At 44.6% G+C, this 26023-nt stretch overlaps 1 protein-coding gene across 4 annotated transcripts in view; it reads right to left on the bottom strand.

Moving 5' to 3' along the window:
• The window catches only part of NUP93 (nucleoporin 93), a 1074191-nt gene that overhangs the window by 455704 nt on the left and 592464 nt on the right, over window positions 1–26023 (bottom strand). For all 4 annotated transcript variants that reach the window (XM_030203719.1, XM_030203720.1, XM_030203721.1 and 1 more), the window contains 2 exons: window positions 13150–13307; window positions 684–849 (listed from right to left, as the gene is read on the bottom strand). In XM_030203719.1, coding sequence (XP_030059579.1) covers window positions 684–849; window positions 13150–13307 — 324 coding nt within the window. The remainder of the gene's footprint in view (window positions 1–683; window positions 850–13149; window positions 13308–26023) is intronic.

Below are 26023 nucleotides of genomic sequence, written 5' to 3'. Positions count from 1 at the left end.
CAGAAATGGACCAAAAATTTAAATGAACAGAGCAAAAAAAAAAAAATCTAGCAAGTGGCCATTTTTGAAAAAAAAAAAAGATTGACGTTTTGCTGTTTCAAAAATCACTATATTCACCACCTGGATTCCGGACTTTTGAGCATAATGTCCAAAGTCGGATTTAGAAGTCATATCAAAAATGCTCATCCGTGTTACTAAGTAAAAGAAAGTAAAGAAAAGAATTAACATAAGGTTGGGTCTCAGGTGATAGGCTTGCAACAGCAATAAGTGGTGGCATGACAGTAGAAACACCTCACCCTTTTTTCTTGCAAAAATGTGCGTGAACAACAAGGCACATCTGCATATGCCCTAGGAAATATCAGAGAAAAATTAATCACTGCATTTCCTGATTTCCAAGAGAAAAAATATTCAGTTATCAGTGATTTACAGTAAAAATAATTCTTCAGCATAGAGTACAATCCTTGCAAACCATGGGAGATCCTCTAAGGCCGACTCCGAATTTTAGATAAGCTAATGTAATCATAAGAATCAAAATATCTTTCATTTCCTATACCACCATGAAAATAAGATTATAGTTTGCCTCTCTCTGTGGGAATAAAATACATCCACATAGCACAGGTGCACATTTTAGCCCACCTCTTTCATTTAATTTTTCCCACAGAATCATATACTAAAATATCTACCTTTAGCCACAGGTAGTCTTCTGTTTTATCAGCAACTTCACTTTGATTGTCAGTAATATCACATCTCCCTATAATACAGTAGACAGCTCTTTTATATGGGTCAGTGCTGTTCCTCAGGGCCCGCCTATAATGAAGGCGAACTTTGTTTTCAGTAGCAGGAGACAATCTGAAAAATCAAAAAACAGCAAATATTAACGTTTTGTTCAAGTAACTCTCTACCTGTAAGACCATCCCCATTAAGCAGTTTACATATTGCATTCAAGTACCTTCTCTGTCCCTACTGGACTCACAATTTAAGTTTTGAACATGGGGCAATGGGTGACTTGCCCAGGGTCCCCAAGGAGCAGTGGGAATCAAACCCAGTTCCCCAGGTTCTCAGCCCACTGCCCTAACCATTAGGCTACTCCTCCACTCCACTTTTTTTCCATCTCACCATTAAACTCCACTAGCCTTCTTTCAACCATTTTTGATGTACATAGGAGGATGGGGCAATACATGGAAAAACAAAAGACTATACTGTAACGATGGGCTGCATCTCACTGTGGCAGGAAAAAAAATCCTTGGGGAGAAATTCAGACTATATATTTCTAGGCATTTAAACTAGAAAGCGGGGGTGGCATATGGAGGCAGTTACTTCAAGTGGTCACCCCCAGCTAAAGCTAAAGACAAGATGCGTCAGTAGTAAAGAAAGCAATGAAAACAACAATCTTAGCAAATCACTTCTTACCAACACAGCAGAAACTCAGACTAAACAAGAAACTAAACAGAAGATAAAAATTCCACAGACATGTAGATGGAAAGCGATGACCACAAATGCTCGCAGTTCAAGTAATAAAGTTCATGACCATCAAGCCCTGATGTTGAAGGCAAACTTAGACGTTGTTGCAATCATGGAGACATGGCTCAATGGTTCCCATGAATGGAATGCAAACATACCAGACTATAATCTATTTAGGAAGGATAGAGACAGTCATAAAGGTGGAGTATCATCTCTGTATGTGAGGAATGATATCGCAGCGACTGAAATGACAGTGACCTGGGGAAAGGTAGAAGCGATATGGATCACTTTAAAAAGAGATTATAGAACCTCTGTCCACGTGGGTGTTGTCTACTGACATCTGTCACAATTGGAGGAACTAGATAAAGATCTGATCGCAGATATTCAAAAGTTAGGAAAGAAGAGAGAGGTGCTGTTGCTGGGAGATTTCAATCTGCCGGATGTAGACTGGAAGGTTCCATCTGCAGAATCGGAAAGAAGTAGAGAGAACGGGGATGTTTTACAAACTGCTTTGCACAGACATATGGTGACGGAACCCATGAGGGAGGGAGCGACGCTGGATCTGGTGCTCACAAATGGGGATAGTGTGTCAAATGTCTGAGTGGGTGCCCACCTGGGCAGCAGTGACCATCAAACAGTTTGGTTTGATATGACAGCTGAAGTGGAGGGCGGCCACTCAAAACTCAAAGTCCTGGATTTCAGCATGCTGACTTTAGTAAAATGGGGGAATACCTGAGGAAGGAGCTCATGGGCTGGGAGGACGAACGAGAAGAAGGACAGTGGTCCAGGCTGAAAGAAGCTATAAATATGGCCACAAACCTTAAGGAGAGTAAATAAAAGCAAGAGAAAAAGGAAACCGATATGGTTCTCCAAGAAAGTGGCTGAGAAAATAAAGGCTAAAGAGTTGGCATTCCTGAAACACAGAAAAATTCAAGAAGAGGAACACGGTGAGGAATACCGGACGAAACTGAAAGAAGCCAAGAGAGAGATATGTCTGGCGAAAGCGCAAGCGGAAGAACAAATGGCTAGAAAGGTAAGGAGGGGTGACAAAAAATTCTTCAGGTATATTAGTGAAAGGAGGAAGACTAAAAAGGGAATTGTGAGACTGAAAGATGCTGCAAACTGCTATGTAGATAATGATGAAGAAAAAGCAAATTTGCTAAATAGATACTTTTGTTCTGTTTTCACTGTAGAAAATCCTGGAGAAAGACCATGATTGACTGGCAAAAGTACATATGAGAATGGAGTGGATATAGCACCGTTCACGGAAGAGAGTGTGTATGAACAACTTGAAAATATAAAGGTGGACAAAGCCATGGGACCGGACGGGATCCACCCCAGGATATTGAGGGAGCTCAGAGAGGTTCTAGCGGGTCCTCTTAAAGATTTATTTAATAAATCCTTGGAGACGGGAGAGATTCCGTGGGATTGGAGAACAGCAGATGTGGTCCCTCTTAAAAACTTTGTACCACAGCATTAATAGACAGAATCTAACAGGTACTGCAGGATCTAGTTTAATCTGCCCACCCACTCCTACGACAACTCTTCATTTATAATCAGTTATTGTAATTAGGGTAACAAGCAAGGAGTGCTCTTACAGAGTTTTAAAAACATTTCATTACCATCTAAGAAGGAAACACTAACTAAATCATACAATATATTATATAAACTAAAAGACACTTTTATATTAGGCTAATATCCTTAATACTGTAGCAAGCTTTAAATTATTGAAAAACTGAAAAACACTAAGATGGAGTCAGCAGTTCAGCAGCGAGAGGGGTGCTATCCAGTCTTTTGCATTGAGTGCCACATGTATGATTATCTCCCAGTTGGTGAGATGTCATGTGTGTGTGCCCGATGCAAAGAGCTCCTAGCTCTCATGGAACGTGTCCGTTCTCTTGAGGCTAGAGTAGCAGACTTGGTGGAGCTGAGGGAGACAGAGAGGTACATAGAGAAGACCTACAGGGATGTTGTAGAGAAGTCCCACCTCCAGTATGGTAGCCCTTGTGCTACCTTGGAGGGAAGGAGGTCTCCTAGGAGAGCATCATCCTGGTGAAGTGGACAATGGGGAGCCGGTGGATATTGTGCATCTGGATTTTCAGAAGGCGTTTGACAAAGTGCCTCATCAAAGACTCCAGAGGAAATTGGAGAGTCATGGGATCGGAGGTAGGGTATTACTATGGATTAAGAGCTGGTTGAAAGATAGGAAGTAGAGAGTAGGATTGAATGGTCAGTATTCTCAATGGAGAAGGGTAGTTAGTGGGGTCCCTCAGGGGTCTGTGTTGGGACCGCTGCTTTTTAACATATTTATAAATGACCTAGAGATGGAAGTAACTAGTGAGGCAATTAAATTCGCAGATGACACAAAGTTAATCAGGGTCGTCAAGTCGCAGGAGGAGTGTGAAAGATTACAGGAGAACCTCGCGAGACTGGGGGATTGGGCGTCCAAGTGGCAGATGAAGTTCAATGTTGACAAGTGCAAAGTGATGCATGTGGGTAAGAGGAACCAGAATTATAGCTATGTCATGTAAGGTTCCGCATTAGGAGTCACAGAACTAGAAAGGGATCTGGGAGTCATCATTGATATTATTAGGAAAGGGATGGAAAACAAACACGACAACGTTATAATGCCGTTGTATCGCTCCATGGTGCGACCGCACCTCAAATATTGTGTCCAATTCTGGTCGCCGCATCTCAAAAAAGATATAAAGGAATTGAAGAAGGTGCAGAGAAGGGCGACGAAAACGATAAAAGGGATGGAACATCTTCCCTATGAATAAAGGCTAAGAATGTAAGGGCTCTTCAGCTTGGAGAAAAGGCGGCTGAGAGGTGATATGATAGAAGTCTACAAGATAATGAGCGAAGTAGAGGTGAGGTGCTTGTTTACGCTTTCAAATAACAGAACCAGGGGACACAAGATGAAGCTAGAATATGGTAGATTTAAAACAAATAGGAGAAAGGTTTTCTTTACTCAGCGTGTAGATGGACTCTGGAACTCATTGCCGGAGAATGTAGTGACAGCAGCTGGTCTTACGGAGTTTAAGGGGGGTTTGGACAGATTTCTGAAGGAAAAGTCCATTGAACATTATTTTTTAAAAAAAGGGGGGAGGGGGAATTATTTTTATTTGGGGGGGGGGGGGGGGGGGGGTTGCCAGGTTCTTGAAGCCTGGATTGGCCGCTGTCAGAGACAGGATGCCGGGCTTGATGGACCCTTGGTCTTTTCCCAGTATGGCGGTGCTTATTTATTTGTTGCATTTGTATCCCACATTTTCCCACCTCTTTGCAGGCTCATGAGTAACAGAAATACATGAAAAAGTATACATTTAGTGATAACTGAAGGATTTTGGGTAGCATGATAGTGATAAAACATGATAGTATTTTAACAAGCAAACATAATACTACTACTTAACATTTCTAGAGCGCTACCAGGGTTACGCAGCGCTGTACAGTTTAACATAGAGAGACAGTCCCTGCTCAAAGAGCTTACAATCTAATAGACAAGTGAATTAACAAGAAATATTTAAGAAATATATAAGAATTATATAAGAAAATATACATTCAGTAGTAGCTAAAGGAGCTTGGGTACCATGATAGTGAAAAAACATGGTAGTGTTTTGGCAGGTTGACATAGTAGAGACAGTTTTGGATGTGCGTATAGGAGTTTATATTTGATGATCATTGTTGTATACCTTATTAAAGAGATGAGTCTTCAGTAGAACTCGGAAGTTAGCCAATTCATAGATAGTTTTTAATTTGCGTGGCAGCGCATTCCAGAATTGTGTGCTAAGGTAGGAAAAGGTTGCCACGTGTGTTAGTTTGTATTTGAGACCTTTACAATTTGGGAAATGAAGATTAAAGAATGTGCAGGATGATTTTTTAGGTCTATCAGGTCTGACATGTAGGCTGGTGTGTCTCCATGAATAATTTTATGAACTAGGGTGCATACTTTGAAAGTAATAAGTTCTTTAAGTGGAAGCCAGTGCATCTTTTTTCGTAGGGGTTTAGCGCTTTTGTATTTTGTTTTACCGAATATAAGTCTAGCTACAGTGTTCTGAGCTGTCTGAAGTTTCTTAATTATTTGCTCTTTGCAACCAGCATAGAGTGCATTGCAATAATCTAGATGGCTGAGTACCATTGATTGTACCAGGTTGCGGAAGACGGTTCTTGGGAAGAAAGGTCTTACTCTTTTTAATTTCCACATTGAGTGGAACATCTTCTTGGTTGTATTTTTCTCATGACTCTCAAAAGTGTTAGGTGTCGATCAATAGTAACTCCAAGAATTTTTAGGGTGTCCGAGATTGGAAGCTACAGTTTTGGTGTGTCAATGGTGGTGAATTTGTTTGTGTTGTGTTGTAAGTATTAGGCATTGAGTTTTTTCTGCATTGAGTTTCAGCTTGAATGCGTCCGCCCATGTGTGCATGATATGCAGGCTTTGGTTGATGTCACTGGAAATTTCCTTTAGATCATGTTTAAATGGAATGTAGATCGTTACGTCATCTGTGTTTATGTATGGGTTAAGGTTCTGGTTTGATAGTAGTTTTGCCAAGGGTATCATCATTAAGTTGAATAGAGTCGGTGAGAGGGGGATCCCTGTGGAACTCCGCATTCTGGTGTCCATATAGATGATGTAGTCGAATTAGATGTCACTTGATATGATCGTGTGGTTAAGAACCCCTTGAACCAGTTGAGAACATTTCCTCCAATTCCGAAATACTCGAGGGTATGTAGTAGTATCCCATGATCAACCATATCGAAGGTGCTAGACATATCAAATTGTAACAGTAGTATATACTTGCCAGTTGCAATCTTTGTTTAAATTTATTCATAAGAGTACTGTTTCCGTGCTGTGGTTGGACCGAAATCCTGATTGGAAATCGTGTAATATTGAGAATTTGTTTAAATAGTTTGTGAGTTGTTTGGTTACCATCCCTTCCGTCAGTTTGGTTATTAGGGGTATGGATGCTACTGGCCTGTAGTTAGTTAGTTCACTGGTGCTCTTCTTTGCGTCTTTGGGTATAAGAGTGAGTAGAATGTTTCCTTTTTCCTTCAGGAAGAGTCCGATTTGTAGCATATAGTTTATGTGATTTGTGAGGTCTATTATAAATTGATGAAGGGCAATTATGTGCTAAGCACTCCTGTAGCCAGGACCTGCCCACCAGGGGATGTACTATCCACTTGCACCAAAGATATGTCTCCAAGTGCTGCCCAGGAGGGAAAGGTTAGGACAGCCGTTGTAGTTGGTGATTCGATCATTAGGCATATAGATAGCTGGGTGGCTGGTGAACATGAGGATCGACTGGTGACTTGTCTGCCTGGTGCGAAGGTGGTGGACCTCACGCGTCACCTAGATAGGATCTTAGATAGTGCTGGGGAAGAGTCGGCTGTCTTGGTACATGTGGGTACCAATGACATAGGAAAATGTGGGAGAGAGGTTCTGGAAGCCAAATTTAGGCTCTTAGGTAGAAATCTCAAATCCAGATCCTCTAGGGTAGCATTTTCTGAAATGCTACCTGTTCCACCCGCACGGCCCAAGAGACAGGCAGCGCTCCGGAGTCTCAATGCATGGATGAGACGATGGTGCAGGGAGGAGGGTTTTAGATTTGTCAGGAACTGGGCAACATTCTGGGGAAGGGGGAACCTATTCCGAAAAGATGGGCTCCACCTTAACCAGGGTGGGACCAGGCTGCTGGCATTGGCATTTAAAAAGGAGATAGAGCAGCTTTTAAAACTACAAATGGGGGGAAGGCCGAAAGTCACTCAAAAGCGCATGGTTGGGTATAAGGTATCTTTCAAAGATATCACCAAAACAGGGAAGATTGGTTATCCTGATAGTGAGGTTGCAAAAGAGACCGTAGTAGATCAGGTGTCCCTAAATAAAAATAAAAATCAGACAAAAGATTACAAATTAGTACTGTCAAGTACTAAGCATGATGTAAATAGAAGCAACAAACACAGTTTGAAATGTCTATATGCGAATGCCAGGAGCCTAAGAAATAAGATGGGAGAGTTAGAATATATTGCACTAAATGAAAAATTAGATATAATAGGCATCTCTGAGACCTGGTGGAAGGAGGAACACTGTCATACCAGGGTACAAATTATATCGTAGTGATAGGGTGGATCGAATTGGTGGAGGGGTAGCATTGTATATTAACGAGAGCCTTGAATCAAATAGATTGAAAAATTCTGCAGAAAATAAAAAACACGTCTTGGAATCACTGTGGATTGAAATTCCATGTGTAAAGGGGAAAAGGATAATGATAGGAGTGTACTACCGTCCGCCTGGCCAGGATGAACAGACGGATGCAGAAATGTTAAAGGAAATTAGGGACGCAAACAAACTGGGCAACACAATAATAATGGGTGATTTCAATTACCCTGATATTGACTGGGTAAGTGTAACATCGGGATACGCTAGGGAGGTAAAATTCCACGATGAAATCAAGGACAGCTTTATGGAGCAGCTGGTACAGGAACCGACGAGAGAAGGAAAAATTCTAGACCTAGTCCTTAGTGGAGCGCATGATCTGGTGCGGGAGGTAATGGTGCTGGGGTCACTTGATAACAGTGATCATAATATGATCGGATTTGATATTAGCTTTGAAGTATACATAGGAAATCAAATACGTTAGCGTTTAACTTTAAAAAAGGAGACTGTGATAAAATGAGAAGAACGGTGAAAAGAAATCAGAGGAGCGACTGCGAGTGTCAAAAATTTACATCAGGAGTGGATGCTGTTCAAAAGCATCATCCTGGAAGCCCAGGCCAAATATATTCCGTGTATTCAAAAGGAGGACGGAAGACCAAACGACAGCTGCCGTGGTTAAATAGTGAGGTGAAGAAAGCTATTAGAGCTAATAGAAAATCCTTCAGAAAATGGAAGAAGGAACCGACTGAAAATAATAAGAAACGGCATAAGGTATGTCAAGTCAAATGCAAAGCGCTGATAAGGAAAGCTAAGAGGGACTTCGAAAAACAGATTGAGTTGGAGGCAAAAACACATAGTAAAAATTTTTTTTAGGTATATTAAAAGCAGGAAGCCGGCAAAAGAATCGGTTGGACCGCTAGATGACCAAGGAGTAAAAGGGGCGATCAGGGAAGGCAAAGCTGTAGCGGAGAGATTAAATGAATTCTTTGCTTCGGTCTTCACCGAGGAAGATTTGGGTGGGATACCGGTGCCGAAAATGGTATTCGAAGCTGACGAGTCGGAGAAACTTAATGAATTCTCTGTAAACCTGGAGGATGTAATGGGGCAGTTCAGCAAGCTGAAGGGTAGCAAATCTCCTGGACTGGATGGTATTCATCCCAGAGTACTGATAGAACTCAAAAATAAGCTTGTAGAGCTATTGTTAGAAATATTTAATTTATCCTTAAAATCGAGTGTGGTACTGGAGGACTGGAGGGTGGCCAATGTACGCCAATTTTTAAAAACGGTTCCAAAGGAGATCTGAGAAATTATAGACCAGTGATCTGACGTCGGTGCTGGGCAAAATGGTAGACTATTATTAAGAACAAAATTACACATCATATTCAAAAGCATGGAATAATGAGACAAACTCAACATGGATTAGTGAAGGGAAATCTTGCCTCACCATCTACTACATTTCTTTGAAAGGGGTGAACATGTGGCTGAAGGGGAGCCGGTTGATATTGTGTATCTGGATTTTCATAAGGCGTTTGACAAAGTACCTCATGAAAGACTCCAGAGGAAATTGGAGAGTCATGGGATAGGAGGTAGTGTTCTATTGTGGATTAAAAACTGGTTAAAAGATAGAAACAGAGAGTAGGGTTAAATGGTCGGTATTCTCAATGAGAAGGGTAGTTAGTGGGGTTCCCCAGGGCTCTGTGCTGGGACCGCTGCTTTTTAACATATTTATAAATGGCCTAAAGATGGGAGTAACTAGTGAGGTAATTAAATTTGCTGATGAAACAAAGTTATTCAAAGTCGTTAAATTGCGGCAGGATTGTGAAAAATTACAAACGGACCTTACGAGACTGGGAGACTGGGCGTCTAAATGGCAGATGACGTTTAATGTGAGCAAGTGCAAAGTGATGCATGTGGGAAAGAGGAACCCGAATTATAGCTATGTCATGCAAGTTTCCACGTTAGGAGTCACCGACCAAGAAAGGGATCTAGATGTCGTCGTTGATGATACGTTGAAACCTTCTGCTCAGTGTGCTGCTGCGGCTAAGAAAGCAAATAGAATATTGGGTATTATTAGGAAAGGAATGGAAAACAAAAATGAAGATGTTATAATGCCTTTGTGTCACTCCATGGTGCGACTGTACCTTGAATATTGTGTTCAATTCTGGTCGCCGTATCTCAAAAAAAAGATATAATGGAATTAGAAAAGGTGCAGAGAAGGGCGACGAAAATGATAAAGGGGATGGGACGACTTCCCTATGAGGAAAGGCTAAAGTGGCTAGGGCTCTTAAGCTTGGAGAAAAGGCAGCTGAGGGGAAATATGATAGAGGTCTATAAAATAATGAGTGGAGTTGAACGGGTAGATGTGAAGCGTCTGTTCACGCTTTCCAAAAATACTAGGACTAGGAGGCATGCGATGAAGCTACAATGTAGTATATTTAAAACCAATCGGAGAAAATTTTCTTCACTCAATGTGTAATTAAACTCTGGAATTCGTTGCCAGAGAATGTGGTAAAGGCGGTTAGCTTAGCGGAGTTAAAAAAGGTTTGGACGGCTTCCTAAAGGAAAAGTCCATAGACCGCTATTAAATTGACTTGGGGAAAATCCACTATTTCTGGGACAAGCAGTATAAAATATTTTGTAAATTTTGGGGATCTTGCCGGGTATCTGTGACCTGGATTGGCCACTGTTGGAAACAGGATGCTGAGCTCCACGGACCTTTGGTCTTTCCCAGTATAGCAATACTTATGTACTTATGATAGGGAAGAAGCTGGAAACTACAGGCCGGTAAGCCTCACTTCGGTTATTGGAAAAGTAATGGAAACTATGCTGAAGGAAAGGATATTGAATTTTCTGGAATTCAATAAGTTGCAAGGTCCAAGACAACATGGTTTTACCAAAGGTTAATCGTGCCAAACGAATCTCATGGAATTCTTTGACTGGGTGACTGGAGAATTGAATCATGGACGTGCCGTAGACGTAATCTACTTAGATTTCAGCAAAGCTTTCGACACAGTTCCCCACAGGAGGCTCTTGAATAAACTTGACAGGCTGAAGATAGGTCCCGACGTGGTGAACTGGATTAGGAACTGGTTGACGGACAGACGCCAGAAGGTGGTGGTTAATGGAATTCGCTCGGATGAGGGAAAAGTGAGCAGTGGAATGCCTCAGAGATTGGTGCTGGGGTAGATTCTGTTCAATATATTTGAGAGTGACATTGCTGAAGGGTTAGAAGACAGTTTGCCTTTTTGCGGATGATACTAAGGTTTGTAACAGAGTGGACACGCAGGAGGGAGTGGAAAACATGAAAAAGGATCTGCAGAAGCTAGAAGAATGGTCTAAGGTTTGGCAATTAAAATTCAATGCGAAGAAATGCAAAGTGATGCACTTAGGGAGTAGAAATCCACAGGAGACGTATGTGTTAGGTGGTGAGAGTCTGATATGCAAAATATAGAACAGGAAAAGTTCTCTACGATGACGAATCACAGAAGGCAAAAGTAGAGACTAATAGACGATTCACCACTGGAGACGTGATAGTTTGTATCCAGCATATTCTGTTTGGTGCTACGTGATCAGTGAGTTGACAACACATATACAAGTAGGACTCTTCGTTTTGCATTCATTACTTGGTGTATTTATTGATCCCTGATGCAGACGCTTTTTAGCGTCGAAACACGGCCTGTGTCGGGTCGTTATCTCTGATATAATAAAGACTGTTGGACTCACGTCTCCAGTGGTGAATCGTCTATTAGTCTCTACTTTTGCCTTCTGAGAGTCTGATATGTATAGACGGAGAGAGGGATCTTGGGGTGATAGCATCTGAGGATCTGAAGGCGACGAAACAGTGTGACATGGCGGTGGCCATAGCTAGAAGGTTGTTAGGCTGTATAGAGAGAGGTGTGACCAGCAGAAGAAAGGAGTTGATGCCCCTGTATAAGTCATTGGTGAGGCCCCACCTGGAGTATTGTGTTCAGTTTTGGAGGCTGTATCTTGGTAAGGATGTAAAAAGAATTGAAGCGGTGCAAAGAAAAGCTACAAAAATGGTATGGGATCTGCGTTACAAGACGTATGAGGAGAAACTTGCTGACCTAAACATGTATACCCTGGAGCAAAGGAGAAACAGGGGTGATATGACACAGATGTTCAAATATTTGAAAGGTATTAATCCGCAAACAAACCTTTTCTGTAGACGGGAAGGCGGCTGAACTAGAGGACATGAAATGAGATTGAAGAGGGGCAGACTCAAGAAAAATGTCAGGAAGTATTTTTTCACGGAGAGAATGGTGGATACTTGGAATGCCCTCCTGCGGGAAGTTGGTGGTGGAGATGAAAATGGTAATGGAATTTAAAAATGCTTGGGATAAACATGAAGGAATCCTGTTCAGAAGGAATGGATCCTCAGAAGCTTAGCGGAGATTGGGTGGCAGAGCCGGTGGTGGGAGGTGGGGCTAGTGCTAGGCAGACGTCTACGGTCTGTGCCCTGAAAATGGCAGATACAATTCAAAGTCAGGTACACACATAAAGTAGCACATATGAGTTTATCTTGTTGGGCAGACTAGATGCACTGTACAGGTCTTTCTCTGCCGTCATCTACTATGTTACTATATGTAGAATACATTTTATTTGGGCTTCAAAAATAATCCCATACCTCGAACAAGCTGACCCCAGCAAAAGCTCCATTTAGTTTTCTTCTAGAAAATGTCCCCATTTTAACATAGCCTCCCTTTTTAAAATTAAGTACTAAAGCAGTTTTTTTTTTTTTTTTAAGAGTTCTTGTTCCAGTGATTAACATTGTGATCACTACTGCCTAGAGGCCCCACCACCGTTATCCCCTGCGCTAGACCCTGTGTACTACTAAGTACTTTCCCCTCTGGTCAGATCCTGAATCAACTGCTCCATGAAGAACTCGTTTATGGTATCTAGAAGCTTTACCTCACTTACATGCCCCAATGAGAAATTTACCCAATCAATATTGGGGTTATCGAAAGCGGTCAACAAAGAAACTTCTGCTGAAGTAACAAGTTTATTCAACGAGGAGCCAAATGATGTTATAATTGTTTGAAAAGCTCTGGAGAAAAAGATCTCAATTGTTCCTATCAAATCAAGCTACTTGCTTTCAAAAAGCAGGTTATGTAATACAATCATTGGTTTAAATAAATAAATCTCCACAAATCAAAAACATCAAGATTCAAAAGTCCACAAAGCTACTTGTTGAAAAACCCAAAAAGTCTAGCAGAAGATCCCAAAAGCACAAATCTTATGTGCAATAGTTAAACTCAGAGCACTAACAATGCAGAGGAAGGCCCTAAGCTGGTGCTGAAAAAAGGGAGGGGGAAGCGATTTTTGCAGCTGCTGCAGCAGGAGAAGAGTAGACTATAGGGGGTCTAGGATGAAGGGGAGATGCTGGAACTGGCATGAGCAGGTACAGGCAAGAAGGGACAGGACAATCTATATGCAAATTATCCCAGGGACATAGAAATTACAGTGGAAAAGAGGAGATAATCTATACATGGGTGTAACTTATAGGAAAGTATATACAGTACCTTCGGTCTTCACTGTGAATATATTCCTGGAACCAGTTCTTAAATTCTCCAAGCTGATGCTGTACTCGATTCACAACCTGCATAGCCGCGATTAAATCCCCACAACGCAGGCAATAGTAAATCAGTGCCCAAACAGGATGGCCCTCCACCTCTCCATCCTGGAAAGAAAAGGAACAGAAAACATCCATCAAAACAGATCTCAATTCAGAATTTATACTGAGATGAACTGTTCAGACTACTATAATTGTAGCTGCTGAAATTAAAGCTGAAAACAGCAGGGTTTCTTAACATTTTTCATAGACAAACTAGTAAAAAAAAAAGCCAGTTTCTCAAAGAAATGAAACGGGCGCTAGCAAGGTTTTTCTCGGAGTGTGTATGTTTGAGAGAGAGAGTGTGTGTGTGAGAGAGAGAATGTGTGTGTGAGAGAGAGAGTGAATGTGCGACTGTGTGTGTGTGACAGAGAGAGAGTGAGACTGGGTGTGAGTCTGTTTGTGAGAGAGAGAGAGAGAGAGAGAGAGAGAGAGAGAGAGAGTGTGTATGCCAGGGGACCCCCTCCCTTCCAGTTCCAGGGGCCCCCTCCCTCCGAGTTCCAGGGTCGTCCTCCCCCTCCGTCCCTCCGAGTTCCAGGGTCGTCCCCCAACGTCCCTCCGAGTTCCACGGTCCCCTTCCTCCCTCCGAGTTTCATGGTCCCCCCTCCGAGTTTCAGGGTTCCCTCTGAGTTTCAGGGGCCCCCTCCCTCCCTCCCAGTTCCTGGGTCGTTGTCCCTCCCTTCCTCTCTCCCAGTTCCAGGCCCCCTCTTTTTCTGAGGTGTGGTCGTGCCCTTGTGGAAACAGGAAATGAGGGCGGGACCACAGCTGAGAGAGAGAAGGGCCGAGCCTGCACGCGTTTTACCGCTGCTGCCGGCCGCCGTAACCCTGACTTGGTAAGTGAAGATGACTTTTAAAAATCGGAGGGAGGGGGCCTGGAACTGGAAGGGAGGGACGACGACACCCTCATTTGGTGTGATGTGCCCTTCCCTCTCACTGTTCCGCCCTCGACGTCATCACGTTTGACGCGAGGGCGGGACAGAGAGAGATGGTGGACAGACTGACGAACCTTACGAACACTTCAAGTGTGCCACGTTCAGCTTCAGAACGTTGAAGGTGCTTTTTATTATAGTAGATATCATGTGATATAGCTAAATGAATCAGTAGCTCCGATTACACATCATGGCTCTGTGCAACCATTAAGGAGAATCTACAGGGATTCATAAGCATGCATTAAAAAAGGTTTTATCTTCTGAATACTGACAATAATGTGTAATTTCATGTTCATACTTTAGCACAGACCATAAGAAAGTGAATACTGGGTGACAGTAGCACACTATATGGTATTTCGCAAATTTTAGGTTTAATTCCATTTGGCCAAAGAATTGCGCGGTACATAAAATAATAAATAAAACTGAATCCATTCTAGGTACATAAGTAAGTACATAAGTAATGCCACACTGGGAAAAGACCATGGGTCCATCGAGCCCAGCATCCTGTCCACGACAGCAGCCAATCCAGGCCAAGGGCACCTGGCAAGCTTCCCAAACGTACAAACATTCTATACACGTTTATTCCCGGAATTGTGGATTTTTCCCAAGTCCATTGAGTAGCGGTTTATGGACTTGTCCTTTAGGAAAACCGTCTAACCCCTTTTTAACTCTGCCAAGCTAACCGCCTTCAACACGTTCTCCGGCAACGAATTCCAGAGTTTAATTACGCGTTGGGTGAAGAAAACTTTTCTCTGATTTGTTTTAAATTTACTACACTGTAGTTTCATCACATGCCCTGTAGTATTTTTGGAAAGCGTGAACAGACGCTTCACATCCACCTGTTCCAGTTCACTCATTATTTATATACCTCTATCATGTCTCTCCCCTCAGCCGTCTCTTCTCCAAGCTGAAAAGCCCTAGCCTCCTTAGTCTTTCTTCATAGGGAAGTCATCGCATCCCCGCTATCATTTTAGTCGCCCTTCGCTGCACCTTTTCCAATTCCACTATATCTTTCTTGAGATGCGGCGACCAGAACTGAACACAATACTCAAGGTGCAGTCGCACCATGGAGCAATATAACGGCATAATAACATCCTCACATCTGTTTTCCATACCTTTCCTAATAATACCCAACATTCTATTGCTTTCCGAGCCGCAGCAGCACACTGAGCAGAAGGTTTCAGTGTATTATCGACAACGACACCCAGATCCCTTTCTTGGTCCGTAACTCCTAACGTGGAACCTTGCATGACCGTAGCTATAATTCGGGTTCTTTTTTCCCCACATGCATCACCTTGCACTTGCTCACATCAAATGTCATCTGCCAGTTAGACGCCCAGTCTCCCAGTCTCGTAAGGTCCTTCTGTAATTTTTCACAATCCTGTCATGAGTTAACGACTTTGAATAACTTTGTGTCATCAGCAAATTTAAATTACCTCGCTAGTTACTCCCATCTCTAAATCATTTATAAATATATAAAAAGCAGCGGTCCTAGCACAGCCCCTGAGGAACCCCACTAACTACCCTTCTCCATTGTGAATACTGCCCATTTAACCCCACCTCTGGTTTCCTATCCTTCAACCAGTTTTTAATCCACAATAGGACTTTTCCTCCTATCCCATGACCCTCCAATTTCCTCTGTAACCTTTCATGAGGTACCTTGTCAAACGCCTTTTGAAAATCCAGATACACAATATCAACTGGCTCCCTTTGTCCACATGTTTGTTTACTCCTTCAAAGAATTGAAGTAAATTGGTCAGCAAGATTTCCCCACACAAAAGCCGTGCTGACTCGGTCTCAGTAATCTATGTCCTCAGATGTGCTCTGTAATTTTGTTTTAATAATAGCCTCTACCATTTTCCCCCGGCACTGACGTCAGGACTCACCGGTCTATAATTTCCCGGATCTCTCCGGAACCTTTTTAAAAATGGGCGTTACATTGGCCCACCTCCAATCTTCGGTACCACGCTCGATTTTAAGGATAATTTGCAATATCAATAGCAGTAGCTCCGCAAGCTCATTTTTCAGTTCTATCAGTACTCTAGGATGAATACCATCCGGTCCAGGGAGATTTGCTACTCTTCAGTTTGCTGAACTGCCCCATTACGTCCTCCAGGTTTACCGTGAAGTCAGTAAGTTTCTCCGACTCGTCCGCTTGAAATATTCATTTCCGACACCGGTATCCCACCCAAATCTTCCTCGGTGAAGACCGAAGCAAAGAATTCATTCAATCTCTCCGCTACGTCTTTGTTCTCCTGATCGCCCCTTTTACCCCTCGGTCATCCAGCGGCCCAACCGATTCTTTTGCGGCTTCCTGCTTTTAATATACCGAAATTTGTTTTTACTATGCTTTTTTGCCTCTAATTTTATCTTTTTTTTGTAATCCCTCTTGCTTCTGATATGCGCCTTGCATTGCTTTGGACACTCCTTATGCTGCTTCTTGTTATTTCAGAACGATTCCTTCTTTCATTTTCTGAAGGCATTTCTTTTATCCCTAATAGTTTCCTTCACCTCACTTTTCAACCAGGCCGGCTGTCTTTGTGCAAAATTAATCCTCAATATTTATTCCAGGTTATTCTGTTTCTAGAGTATATCTATGTTGAGGAGAAGTGCAACAGTATTGACTGGTCAGTGTCTTCAAAGTGGATCAAAATAGTAATTACTCTTTCAAGTCACAAGTGTCACACATCGAACAAAGATTTTTCTGGACCTGTCGCAAATTCTGCTCAAGCTGTTCATTTCTCGATAAATCAGATCAACTTTATCTTTGCCTCATATCTTGACTAGTGCAAATTTGTCTATGTTGGTATCACTAACATTTTGCTCAAGAACCTGCACTCAGTACAAAATTACTGTATTTGGATTCTTTATTGTGGCAGAAAATCGACATCATGCCCCTTCTGATCCAAACACTAACCTAGCTATATACTAATTCAGGATACAGTTTCAAATATTAATTTTCCTATATAAGGCACTTATACTGGCTGCCTATCTTACCGAGCATCACATACCATTCCTTACATCCTGCAGCGACTAAAGAAAAGAAAATGATCAGGTAAGACCTAATTTTACCTTCCTTGGCCTCAGCAACTGGAACTGGTGGGATGTATCAAAGCAATCCCTAATAAGAAGGAGAGCCACCGCCCCTGAGCGAGCACCGTCGCCCCAAAAAGCGCATCCTCCCGTGCTGAAACATCAAATCTGTAGTGCTTAATAAAAGAATGGCGAAAAGCCCAAGTAGCCGCCTGACAAATGTCATCCAGAGAAAGAACCCCATTTCAGCCAAGAAGTATTCTGAGCCTGAGGTCGAATGGGCACGCAAGTCGTCAGGGGGAATCTGACCTTTCAGAAGGTAAGCCGAAAGAATGGCTTCTTTAAGTCACAGAGCAATGGTCGCTTTGGAAGCAGGAAAACCCCGTCTAGGGCCTGACAACAGGACAAAAAGATGATCTGAACACCGAAAGTCATTCGTCATCTGAAGATAGCGGAGGAGGGAGCGATGACCATCCAATAGTCTTAGAAGAGAAAAATTCTACGGAAAATCTGACCTCTGGAAGGAAGAAAACCTGGCTGATTCAAATGGAAAGCCGACATGACTTTAGGCAAAAAGGACAGAACAGTCCTCAGAGAAACGCCAGAGTCTGAAAATTACAGAAAAGGTTTCCCTACACGATAGCGCCTGCAGTTCAGAAATTCATCGTGCCGATGGTAATAGCCACCAAAAACAGTGTCTCAGAGTGACATCTTATCAGAGGCCAAATGTGACTGTTTAAACGGTGGACCTTGCAATGCACTTAGCCACAAGATTCAACTTCCAGACAGAAACACAGACGTCGTATCGGAGGCCTAAGGTGAAGAGCTCCTTTCAAAAAACCAATTCACATCAGAGTGAGCCGCCAGAGAACAGCCAGATACCCGACCACGGAAACAGGCAAGAGCTGTGACTTGAAGCTGAAGGGAATTATAAGCCAAAGCCCTTCTGCAACCCTTCTTGCAAAATGTCAAAATTTAAGAAATAGACGCCTCTAAGGGGAGACCAACCCCGCTCTGCACATCAAGCGTCCAAACGTACGCCACACTCTGGCATAAGCTGAAGTAGTGGAACGTTTCCGGGCTTGAAGTAAAGTAGCAATGACTGATGTCAGCATACCCTTCTTCCACAATATTGCCCACTCAATAGCCAAGCCATAAGACCAAAGTGGGAGGGATCCTCCCATCAGAACTGGGCCCTGATGAAGAAGTCCAGAAAGAACTGGCAGCCAGAGCGGATGGCTCCAGCAGAAGATGAACTAGGTTCGCATACCACAGACAACGTGGCCAATCTGGGGCTACCAAAACCACCGGACCGCGATTAAAATCTGATCCGACGTAGAAGACGTCCAATTAGAGGCCACAGTGGGAAGATGTAAAGAAGACGTGCTTCCGGCCAGGGCTGTAAGAATGTCTAGACCTGCAGAGTCAACCTCTTTTCTTCTGCTGAAGAACTGGGAACTTTTGCATTGGATTTGATTGCCATCAGATCCATTACAGGCGAGCCCCAACTTTTGGCAGATCAAAATAAGAAATGCTTCTATTGCCAATTCCCATTCGCTGCATCCAGAAGATGACGGCTGAGAAAATCTGCTTGAACACTTGTCCTGGCCTACAATATGAGCCGCTGACAGACAGAGAGATGAGACTCTGCCCAAATCAAGCAGGGCGGAGGCCTCCATAGCAAGAACCCTCCTCTGAGTGCCTCCCTGCCACGTGATGTAAGCTACCGCCAACGTGCTATCTGAGAGAATTCGAACTGCCTGACCATCCAGGATATCCTGAAAGGATTGAAGGGCTAGCGACATGGTTTTCAACTCCAGTCTGTTGATGGACCACTTTACTTCCTTCATCAACCATGCCCCTGCACTACCCGGTGGAGGACAATGGGCTCCCCCAACCCGAGACACTGGCATCCGTCACTACTTGGAGCCACTGCGGGGACGCTAAAGGCATTCCCTTCTGAAGATTGGGAGCACGCAACCACCAAGTCATGCTGTCACTTGCAAAGGAAGCCAGGTAGACAACGTTGGTAATCGTGAGAGACCGGAGACCATCGAAGTAACAGGGCATGCTGAAGGGTCGCATGTGAGCCCTCGCCCACGGAACCTAGGGTGGATGTCATTGACCCGAGAACTTGAACATAATCCCAAGCCCGAGGGGAGGGAGTCTGAAGAAGACAGCGAATCCCGAGAAACAAAGTTTTGAGGTCCTGGCTTCTGGTAAGAAGATACGTCCCTGAGATGTGTTGAAAACTACTCCTAGATACTCCAAGGCTGGGAGGGAACCAAGTGACTCGAACTGATTGATTACTCAACCTAGGGACTGAAGGAACTGCAAACCTCGATAGGTGGCTGACTGGACTCTCTTGCTCCGAGTCTGCCTGATCACCAATCGTCCAGATAAGGGTGGACTTTGATCCCTTCTTTTCGGAAGAAAGGCCGCGGCGACTACCATAACCTTGGAAAAGATTCGAGGGCCGTAGCCAGGCCAAAGGGTAGCACACAAAACTGAAAATGATGGCCTAACACAGCAAACCGAAGAAACTTCTGATGAGGAGACCAAATGGGGATATGCAAGTATGCCTCTTTTAAATCCAGAGCCGTGAGAAACTCTCCCGGCTGGACAGACACAATCACCGACCGAACTGTCTCCATGCGGAAATGGCGAACTCGGAGATGATCGTTCACATGTCTGAGGTCGAGAATAGGCCTGAAGGAACCTTCTTTTCGAGGAACCACAAAGTAGATGAAATAATGGCCAGTGCAATACCTCGGTTGTGGTACAAGGACCACCTCTCCAAGGTCTAAGCCAACGCCTGCCAAAGTGGCTTCTACTGCCGCTCTTCTGGTTTTTGTGGCACATTGAGATTCCAAAAAGAAGTCTGCGACGAGCAAGGCAAATTCTAATCTGTAGCCGTCTCTGATAAGATCCAAGACCCACTGGTCTGTAGTAATCTTGGTCCACTCTTCATAAAATAGGCCAGCCAACCTCCAATAGGAAGAACAGAAGAAGAGGACCTGTGCCCCATCATTGTGAAGGTCGATCTTGGGCTTGAGGTCTGGTAGCCGCAGTCGACAATCACATGTCATTCCGAAAGGAAGACTGCTGCTGGAATCTCGAGCATTGAAATGCCAAACTTCGTCTAGGTCGAAAGCGGCGGGAATCACAGAACCGAGGTTTAGACGAGGCTGACCTCTACATTAGACTTGGGCTTATCTTCTGGAAGCCTCTGGGACTTTGAATCTCCAAGTCCTTCACAATTATTTCAAATTTTCACCGAAAAGGAGTTTTCCCGTAAAAGGAAGTCTGGCAAGGCGCTGTTAGAAGCCATGTCTGCCGACCAGTGGCGGAGCCACAGGAGGCGGCGAGCCAAAACTGCTAAAGCCATCTGTTTAGCAGATGCCCTGACCAGGTCATAAAGGGCGTCTGCCAAATAAGCAAGAGCCGACTCCATAGGAGGACCGGCAGATGGGGGAGAAGTAGGATCTGGAACCTGTTCTATACCCTGCTGGAACCAAGACACACAAGCCCTAGCAGCATAAGAGCTGCAAATAGAGGACTGTAAGGCCAAGGCCGCCACCTCAAAGGAATGTTTAAGGGAAGCTTCTAGAAGTCTATCCTGAACGTCTTTAAGCACAACCCCACTTTCCACTGAAAGAGTGGTTTTCTTGGTGACTGCAGTAACCAAAGTGTCCACTTTAGCGGATAAGTCGGGCCATTGCCCTAGCCACTTTGAATCCGATCTCAGGGTAAGACCACTGAGCGGAAATCAGCTCTGAATGGAATCATGCAGAGGAAAGCTTTAGAAGGTCTCCGAGTGCTTGTCATTTTTAAATTAACTGAGGTTGACGCCTGAACCTCTGGATCTGAAATATTCACAGCTCCCAAGGCCTGCGAGATCAGAACAGGCAACTCATCACGATGAAAAACCCTTACAGTCGTCGGATTATCCTGTTCAGCAAGGAGAAATTCAGACTATTTCAAGTCCTCCAGCCTAGAAGGACGGCCAGACTCACCAGAGTCTGTCAAAATGGAAGGAGGAGGAGAATGGGGTCCCAAGGACCCTTCCTCAGGAAAAGAAGTTAACCTCCTACGTTTAGCCACAGGATCCTCAAGAAGCAAGAGAGAGCCCAAATCTCACTGAGACAGAGAAGCCTCTTTGCCTTCCAGCAAAGGATCTTAAGGAAGAGGAGGGGGAGGGGGCACTGGAGACCCTTTCTTAAATAAGCCTGATGCAATAAAAGAACAAATTCTGGAAAAAAAATCGAAAACCGAAGGGACAGCATAAGAAACTTTAGAAAGCACTTCAGAAAGTGCTCCTGACGTGCAAGAACCCGAGGCAGCCGAACCGGAGAGGCGGGAATGGCGCTGGCTCCACAACCGCCTCCGACGCGGGAAAACAGACGTGCACCGCTGACACAGACGTACGGGAAGAATCCCCCAGTCTCTCCGGGCCCCTCCGAGTCAGCGACGACCTCGGCGCACCTAGCTAAACAAGCACCAGCAGCGGAACGGCGAGAGCCGTAGAGGGAGCACCGCTTAACACCCTCCGCCACCATAACACGGTCCGCTCCCCTCCCCCCCCCGAGCCTAAGTGAAACGGCATCAAACAGCTAAGCACTCACCGAGGCAGAAAACTGCTTCAAGTGGCAGCGGCGGCTCTCCGAAGGAGTTTATCAGGACTCCAGCTCCCTACTACTATTTAGCATTTCTATAGCGCTACAAGGCATACGCAGCGCTGCACAAACATAGAAGAAACACAGTCCATGCTCAAAGAGCTTACAATCTAATAGACAAAAAATAAATAAAGTAAGCAAATCAAATCAATTAATGTGAACGGGAAGGAAGAGAGGAGGGTAGGTGGAGGCGAGTTGTTACAAGTGGTTACGAGTCAAAAGCAATGTTAAAGAGGTGGGCTTTCAGTCTAGATTTAAAGGTGGCCAAGGATGGGGCAAGACGTAGGGGCTCAGGAAGTTTATTCCAGGCGTAGGGTGCAGCGAGACAGAAGGCGCGGTCTGGAGTTGGCAGTAGTGGAGAAGGGAACAGATAAGAAGGATTTATCCATGGAGCGGAGTGCACGGGAAGGGGTGTAGGGAAGGACGAGTGTGGAGAGATACTGGGGAGCAGCAGAGTGAGTACATTTATAGGTTAGTAGAAGAAGTTTGAACAGGATGCGAAAACGGATAGGGAGCCAGTGAAGGGTCTTGAGGAGAGGGGTAGTATGAGTAAAGCGACCCTGGCGGAAGATGAGACGGGCAGCAGAGTTTTGAACCGACTGGAGAGGGGAGAGGTGACTAAGTGGGAGGCCAGCAAGAAGCAGATTGCAGTAGTCTAAACGAGAGGTGACAAGGGTGTGGATGAGGATTTTGGTAGAGTGCTCGGAAAGAAAGGGGCGGATTTTACGGATGTTGTAAAGAAAGAAACGATAGGTCATGGCAATCTGCTGGATATGAGCAGAGAAGGAGAGAGAAGAGTCAAAGATGACCCCAAGGTTTCGAGCTGAGGAGACAGGGAGAATGAGGGAGCCATCAACAGAAATAGAAAACGGGGGGCAGCTGCTCAGAAAATCTGACGAGCATGTCTGCCTTCTTCTTATTTTTTTTTGTTTAGCCAGCTGAAAGCTGCAGAGATGTGAGGAGAGAGGTCTGTCTGTCTGTTTTTTTTTTTGTTTTTTTGCAGCACAGGGAGCTAAGAGAGCAGAGGAGGCGGGGTAGGACAGGGACCTATCAAACAAATATGTCCCTAAGGTGGGAACTGTTCAGCAAAATGCCCCCAACTGGCAGACTAGCCCAGGAGCCTCCTCAAAAAGAATCCAGGAGCTGGGAGGAATCCGTCCACAACCTGCTGGAGATAGAGATATACTGAGGTGATAGGGAGCTGGCCGTCCATGGTCACTGCTATCTCTTCAGTGTTCTCTATCTCCACCTGCTGGTAGGCGAATACAACGCACCTGGATTTATCTGCTGCTGAGGCTAAGGAATGAAGCTTTAAGAAAAATCTAACCAACATGGTCCAAGGTTGAAGATCTCAGTAATGACTGACTTGTACTCGACCACCATTTCTAACTCCTGGTTCTCTACCTATTAGGAAACTTGGAGCACTGTGGAGGCTGCATTCATAGCAACTAAAAAGGGGAGAAAATCCTAGTCACTGCATTACATCGCCACCTATCAAACTCAGAGTACACAATTAAACTAAGGATGTCAGTTTGTTGATTGGGCCGAAAGCAAGCACCATTGCAATGGATGAAAATCACGCTCGATTTTAAGCTTTTCAACTTGGAGAAGAGACAGTTGAGGGGAGACATGATAGAGGTATGTTTAAATCTTTTTTATTATTATTATGAAGTAACATAAAGGCAACATAACTCAGCTAGGACTTGTTCGAACACAAGCCTAGGTGTACATCAAGTGGTAAATGCGAATAGAACATTTGTATTCCGCCCACCTCCCAACCTCCTCGCCCCCAGAGTCTATAGTCACATCACGTTGCATTGTTGTCACACATTCAGGGCGCTGCATCTATACTGGTGAGTGATATCGTTTGTTAGCTGTTCTGCCAAGCGACCTTGACTGCACAAATAGTTGCCTAAAGTATGAGACATGCCAGCCTATGTCTTGTGCTGCTGCGGGCCCTGGCTCTTGTGGCCCTGTACCGAAAGATAGCACCTCTGGCATGCTTGTTCAAGTCTCTAGTTGTTGGGAAAAAACAGTGCAAACAATCAAACTTCAGAACATTCTCTCTTCCCTACCCCTCTCCCTCTCCCTTCCCCCCCCCCCCCCCCAAAAAAAAAAACCCTCCACCCAACCCTCTTCTCAGCACAAGGTAACGATCAGTGGTCTATCGTTAATTTGATTATGGTACTGTTAATTGAGAATTCTACTGCGAGCTGTGGGTTGTAAAGTGTCCCAAAAGTTCGCCCACGTCTTTTGAAGCGTCTGTCCCTCCCGTGAGGCCAGGTCATGGACTCCACGCCTCTCCAACTTCAGCAGTTCTATCATTTGTGTCCTCCAGGCTCCCACTAGTGGGGCTCTGTTTTCTCTCCAGTGTAGCAGGATGACTCATTTCCCCATCAATATGGCCCTCTGCAGAAATGAGCAGAAGCCTGGAAGGGAGGGCTTGGCGTGTTTGAATTCTCCAAATAAAAGCAGAGGCTGCCTCTGGATAGAGTGTCCCCAGTAGGTCTTGATCTCGTTGAGAATGTGAGTCCACAGTTGGGAGGTGTAGCGACAGGACCAGAGCATGTGGCCGATTGAGGCGTGAGCTGCCACACACCACGGGCATGCATCTGATTGTCCAAAGCCCGCCTTAAAAGCTCATACCGGTGAAACATAGAGCCTCAGGGCAAATTTATATTGCATCTCCCAAAAGCGAGTGAAAATTGTGGTTCAGTGTATGGAGTTCATAAAACTGCACAGTATCTCTTCTGTGATCTCCGTTTGTAAATCTGTGGCCCAGTAGCATGCCCTGGTGCGATAGTCTATGTCCTCAGTCGAATCCTGTAGGTATCTGTGATGATACTTTAAAGGCACAGGATTCTGTGCTCCTAGTGTCAATGTGATGTTTAGTGTATCTTGAACATCCTCACTCAAGTTGTTCCATCCCAGTGCTGTGATATAATGATGGACTTGTAAATAGGCAAACCGGTCACGCTCTGTCAGCTTAAAATCTGATTCTAATTCCACAAATGGCCATGTCTTGCCTTCTTCAGACACCAGCTGGTAAATATATTGTACTCCACTCCTCCGCAAACGAGCAAAGGCCAGCGAGGAAGTCCCTTCTGGAAAGTCTGGGTTGCGGAACAACGGCAGGATGGGAGTCGCTCTCCAGTCAAAGTAGTGCCTCTTGCAAAGCCATTTCCAAGCTGCTCTGGCTGCTGCCACTAATGGATGTGTTCCCCACCCCTCTTCCAGCCTCTGTCCCGGTGCATGTAACCCCCAGCCCAGGTGTGTAGTGGGGGTAAGGCCCATCTCTAAGGGGGTCACAGAGAAATCTTGTTTTCCGGTTAGCCAGTCTCGTATGTGCCTCATGGATCACGCTATCGTTAAGTATCTTATGTTTAGGAGGCCCATCCCCCCATGTGATTTTGGTTTCTGTATTACCTGTACTGGGAGTCTGGGCCTCTTCCCACCCCACAGAAACTGCTGCATGAGATGATTGAGTGCCTGTTCCTCCCTCCGCCTCAAGTGTAAGGGCAGCATCTGAAACGTGTAAAGCCACTTAGAGGCAATCATCATATTAAAAAGGGCCACACGACCCGAGAGAGAGAGAGGGCACATGCTCCACAGTTGCAGCAGTTTCCTGGTTTTGACCAAAAGCGGGAGAACATTAGTCTCATATAGCGTTCCCATGTCAACCGGTATAGTGACTCCCAGGTACTTTATCTGATGTTTTCCCCACCGTAGGGGGAACGGACCCCTCCATGCCTGTCTTACCATGTCACTGAGTGGTAGGGCCAGAGATTTCGTTTTATTAAGTTTATAGCCGGAGAGTTTCCCATATCTGTCTATGACGGAAAGGAAAGAAAGCAAGGAGACCTGTGGGTCGCTCAACAACATTAGCACGTCATCCGCATATGCGAGTACTTTTATCTCTCTCTCGCATACTTGAATACCCTTTATGTTTTTGCACGCTCTGATCTCCACTAGCAGGGGCTCTAGGGTCAACAAAAAGAGCAGCAGGGACAAGGGGCAGCCCTGCCTCTTGCCTCGTCCAATGTCAAAACCTTCTGTGAGGACCCCATTTACTCGGAGTCTTGCCCGTGGACGCGTGTACAGCGTTTCTACTGCGTGGAAAAACCACCCCGTCAAACCTCTGTCTTTC

This window comes from Microcaecilia unicolor, chromosome 5, assembly GCF_901765095.1.
Source record: "Microcaecilia unicolor chromosome 5, aMicUni1.1, whole genome shotgun sequence".
NCBI lineage: Eukaryota > Metazoa > Chordata > Amphibia > Gymnophiona > Siphonopidae > Microcaecilia > Microcaecilia unicolor.
Note: the sequence above shows the minus strand (reverse complement) of the source record. Positions and strands in the feature narration are given on the sequence as shown.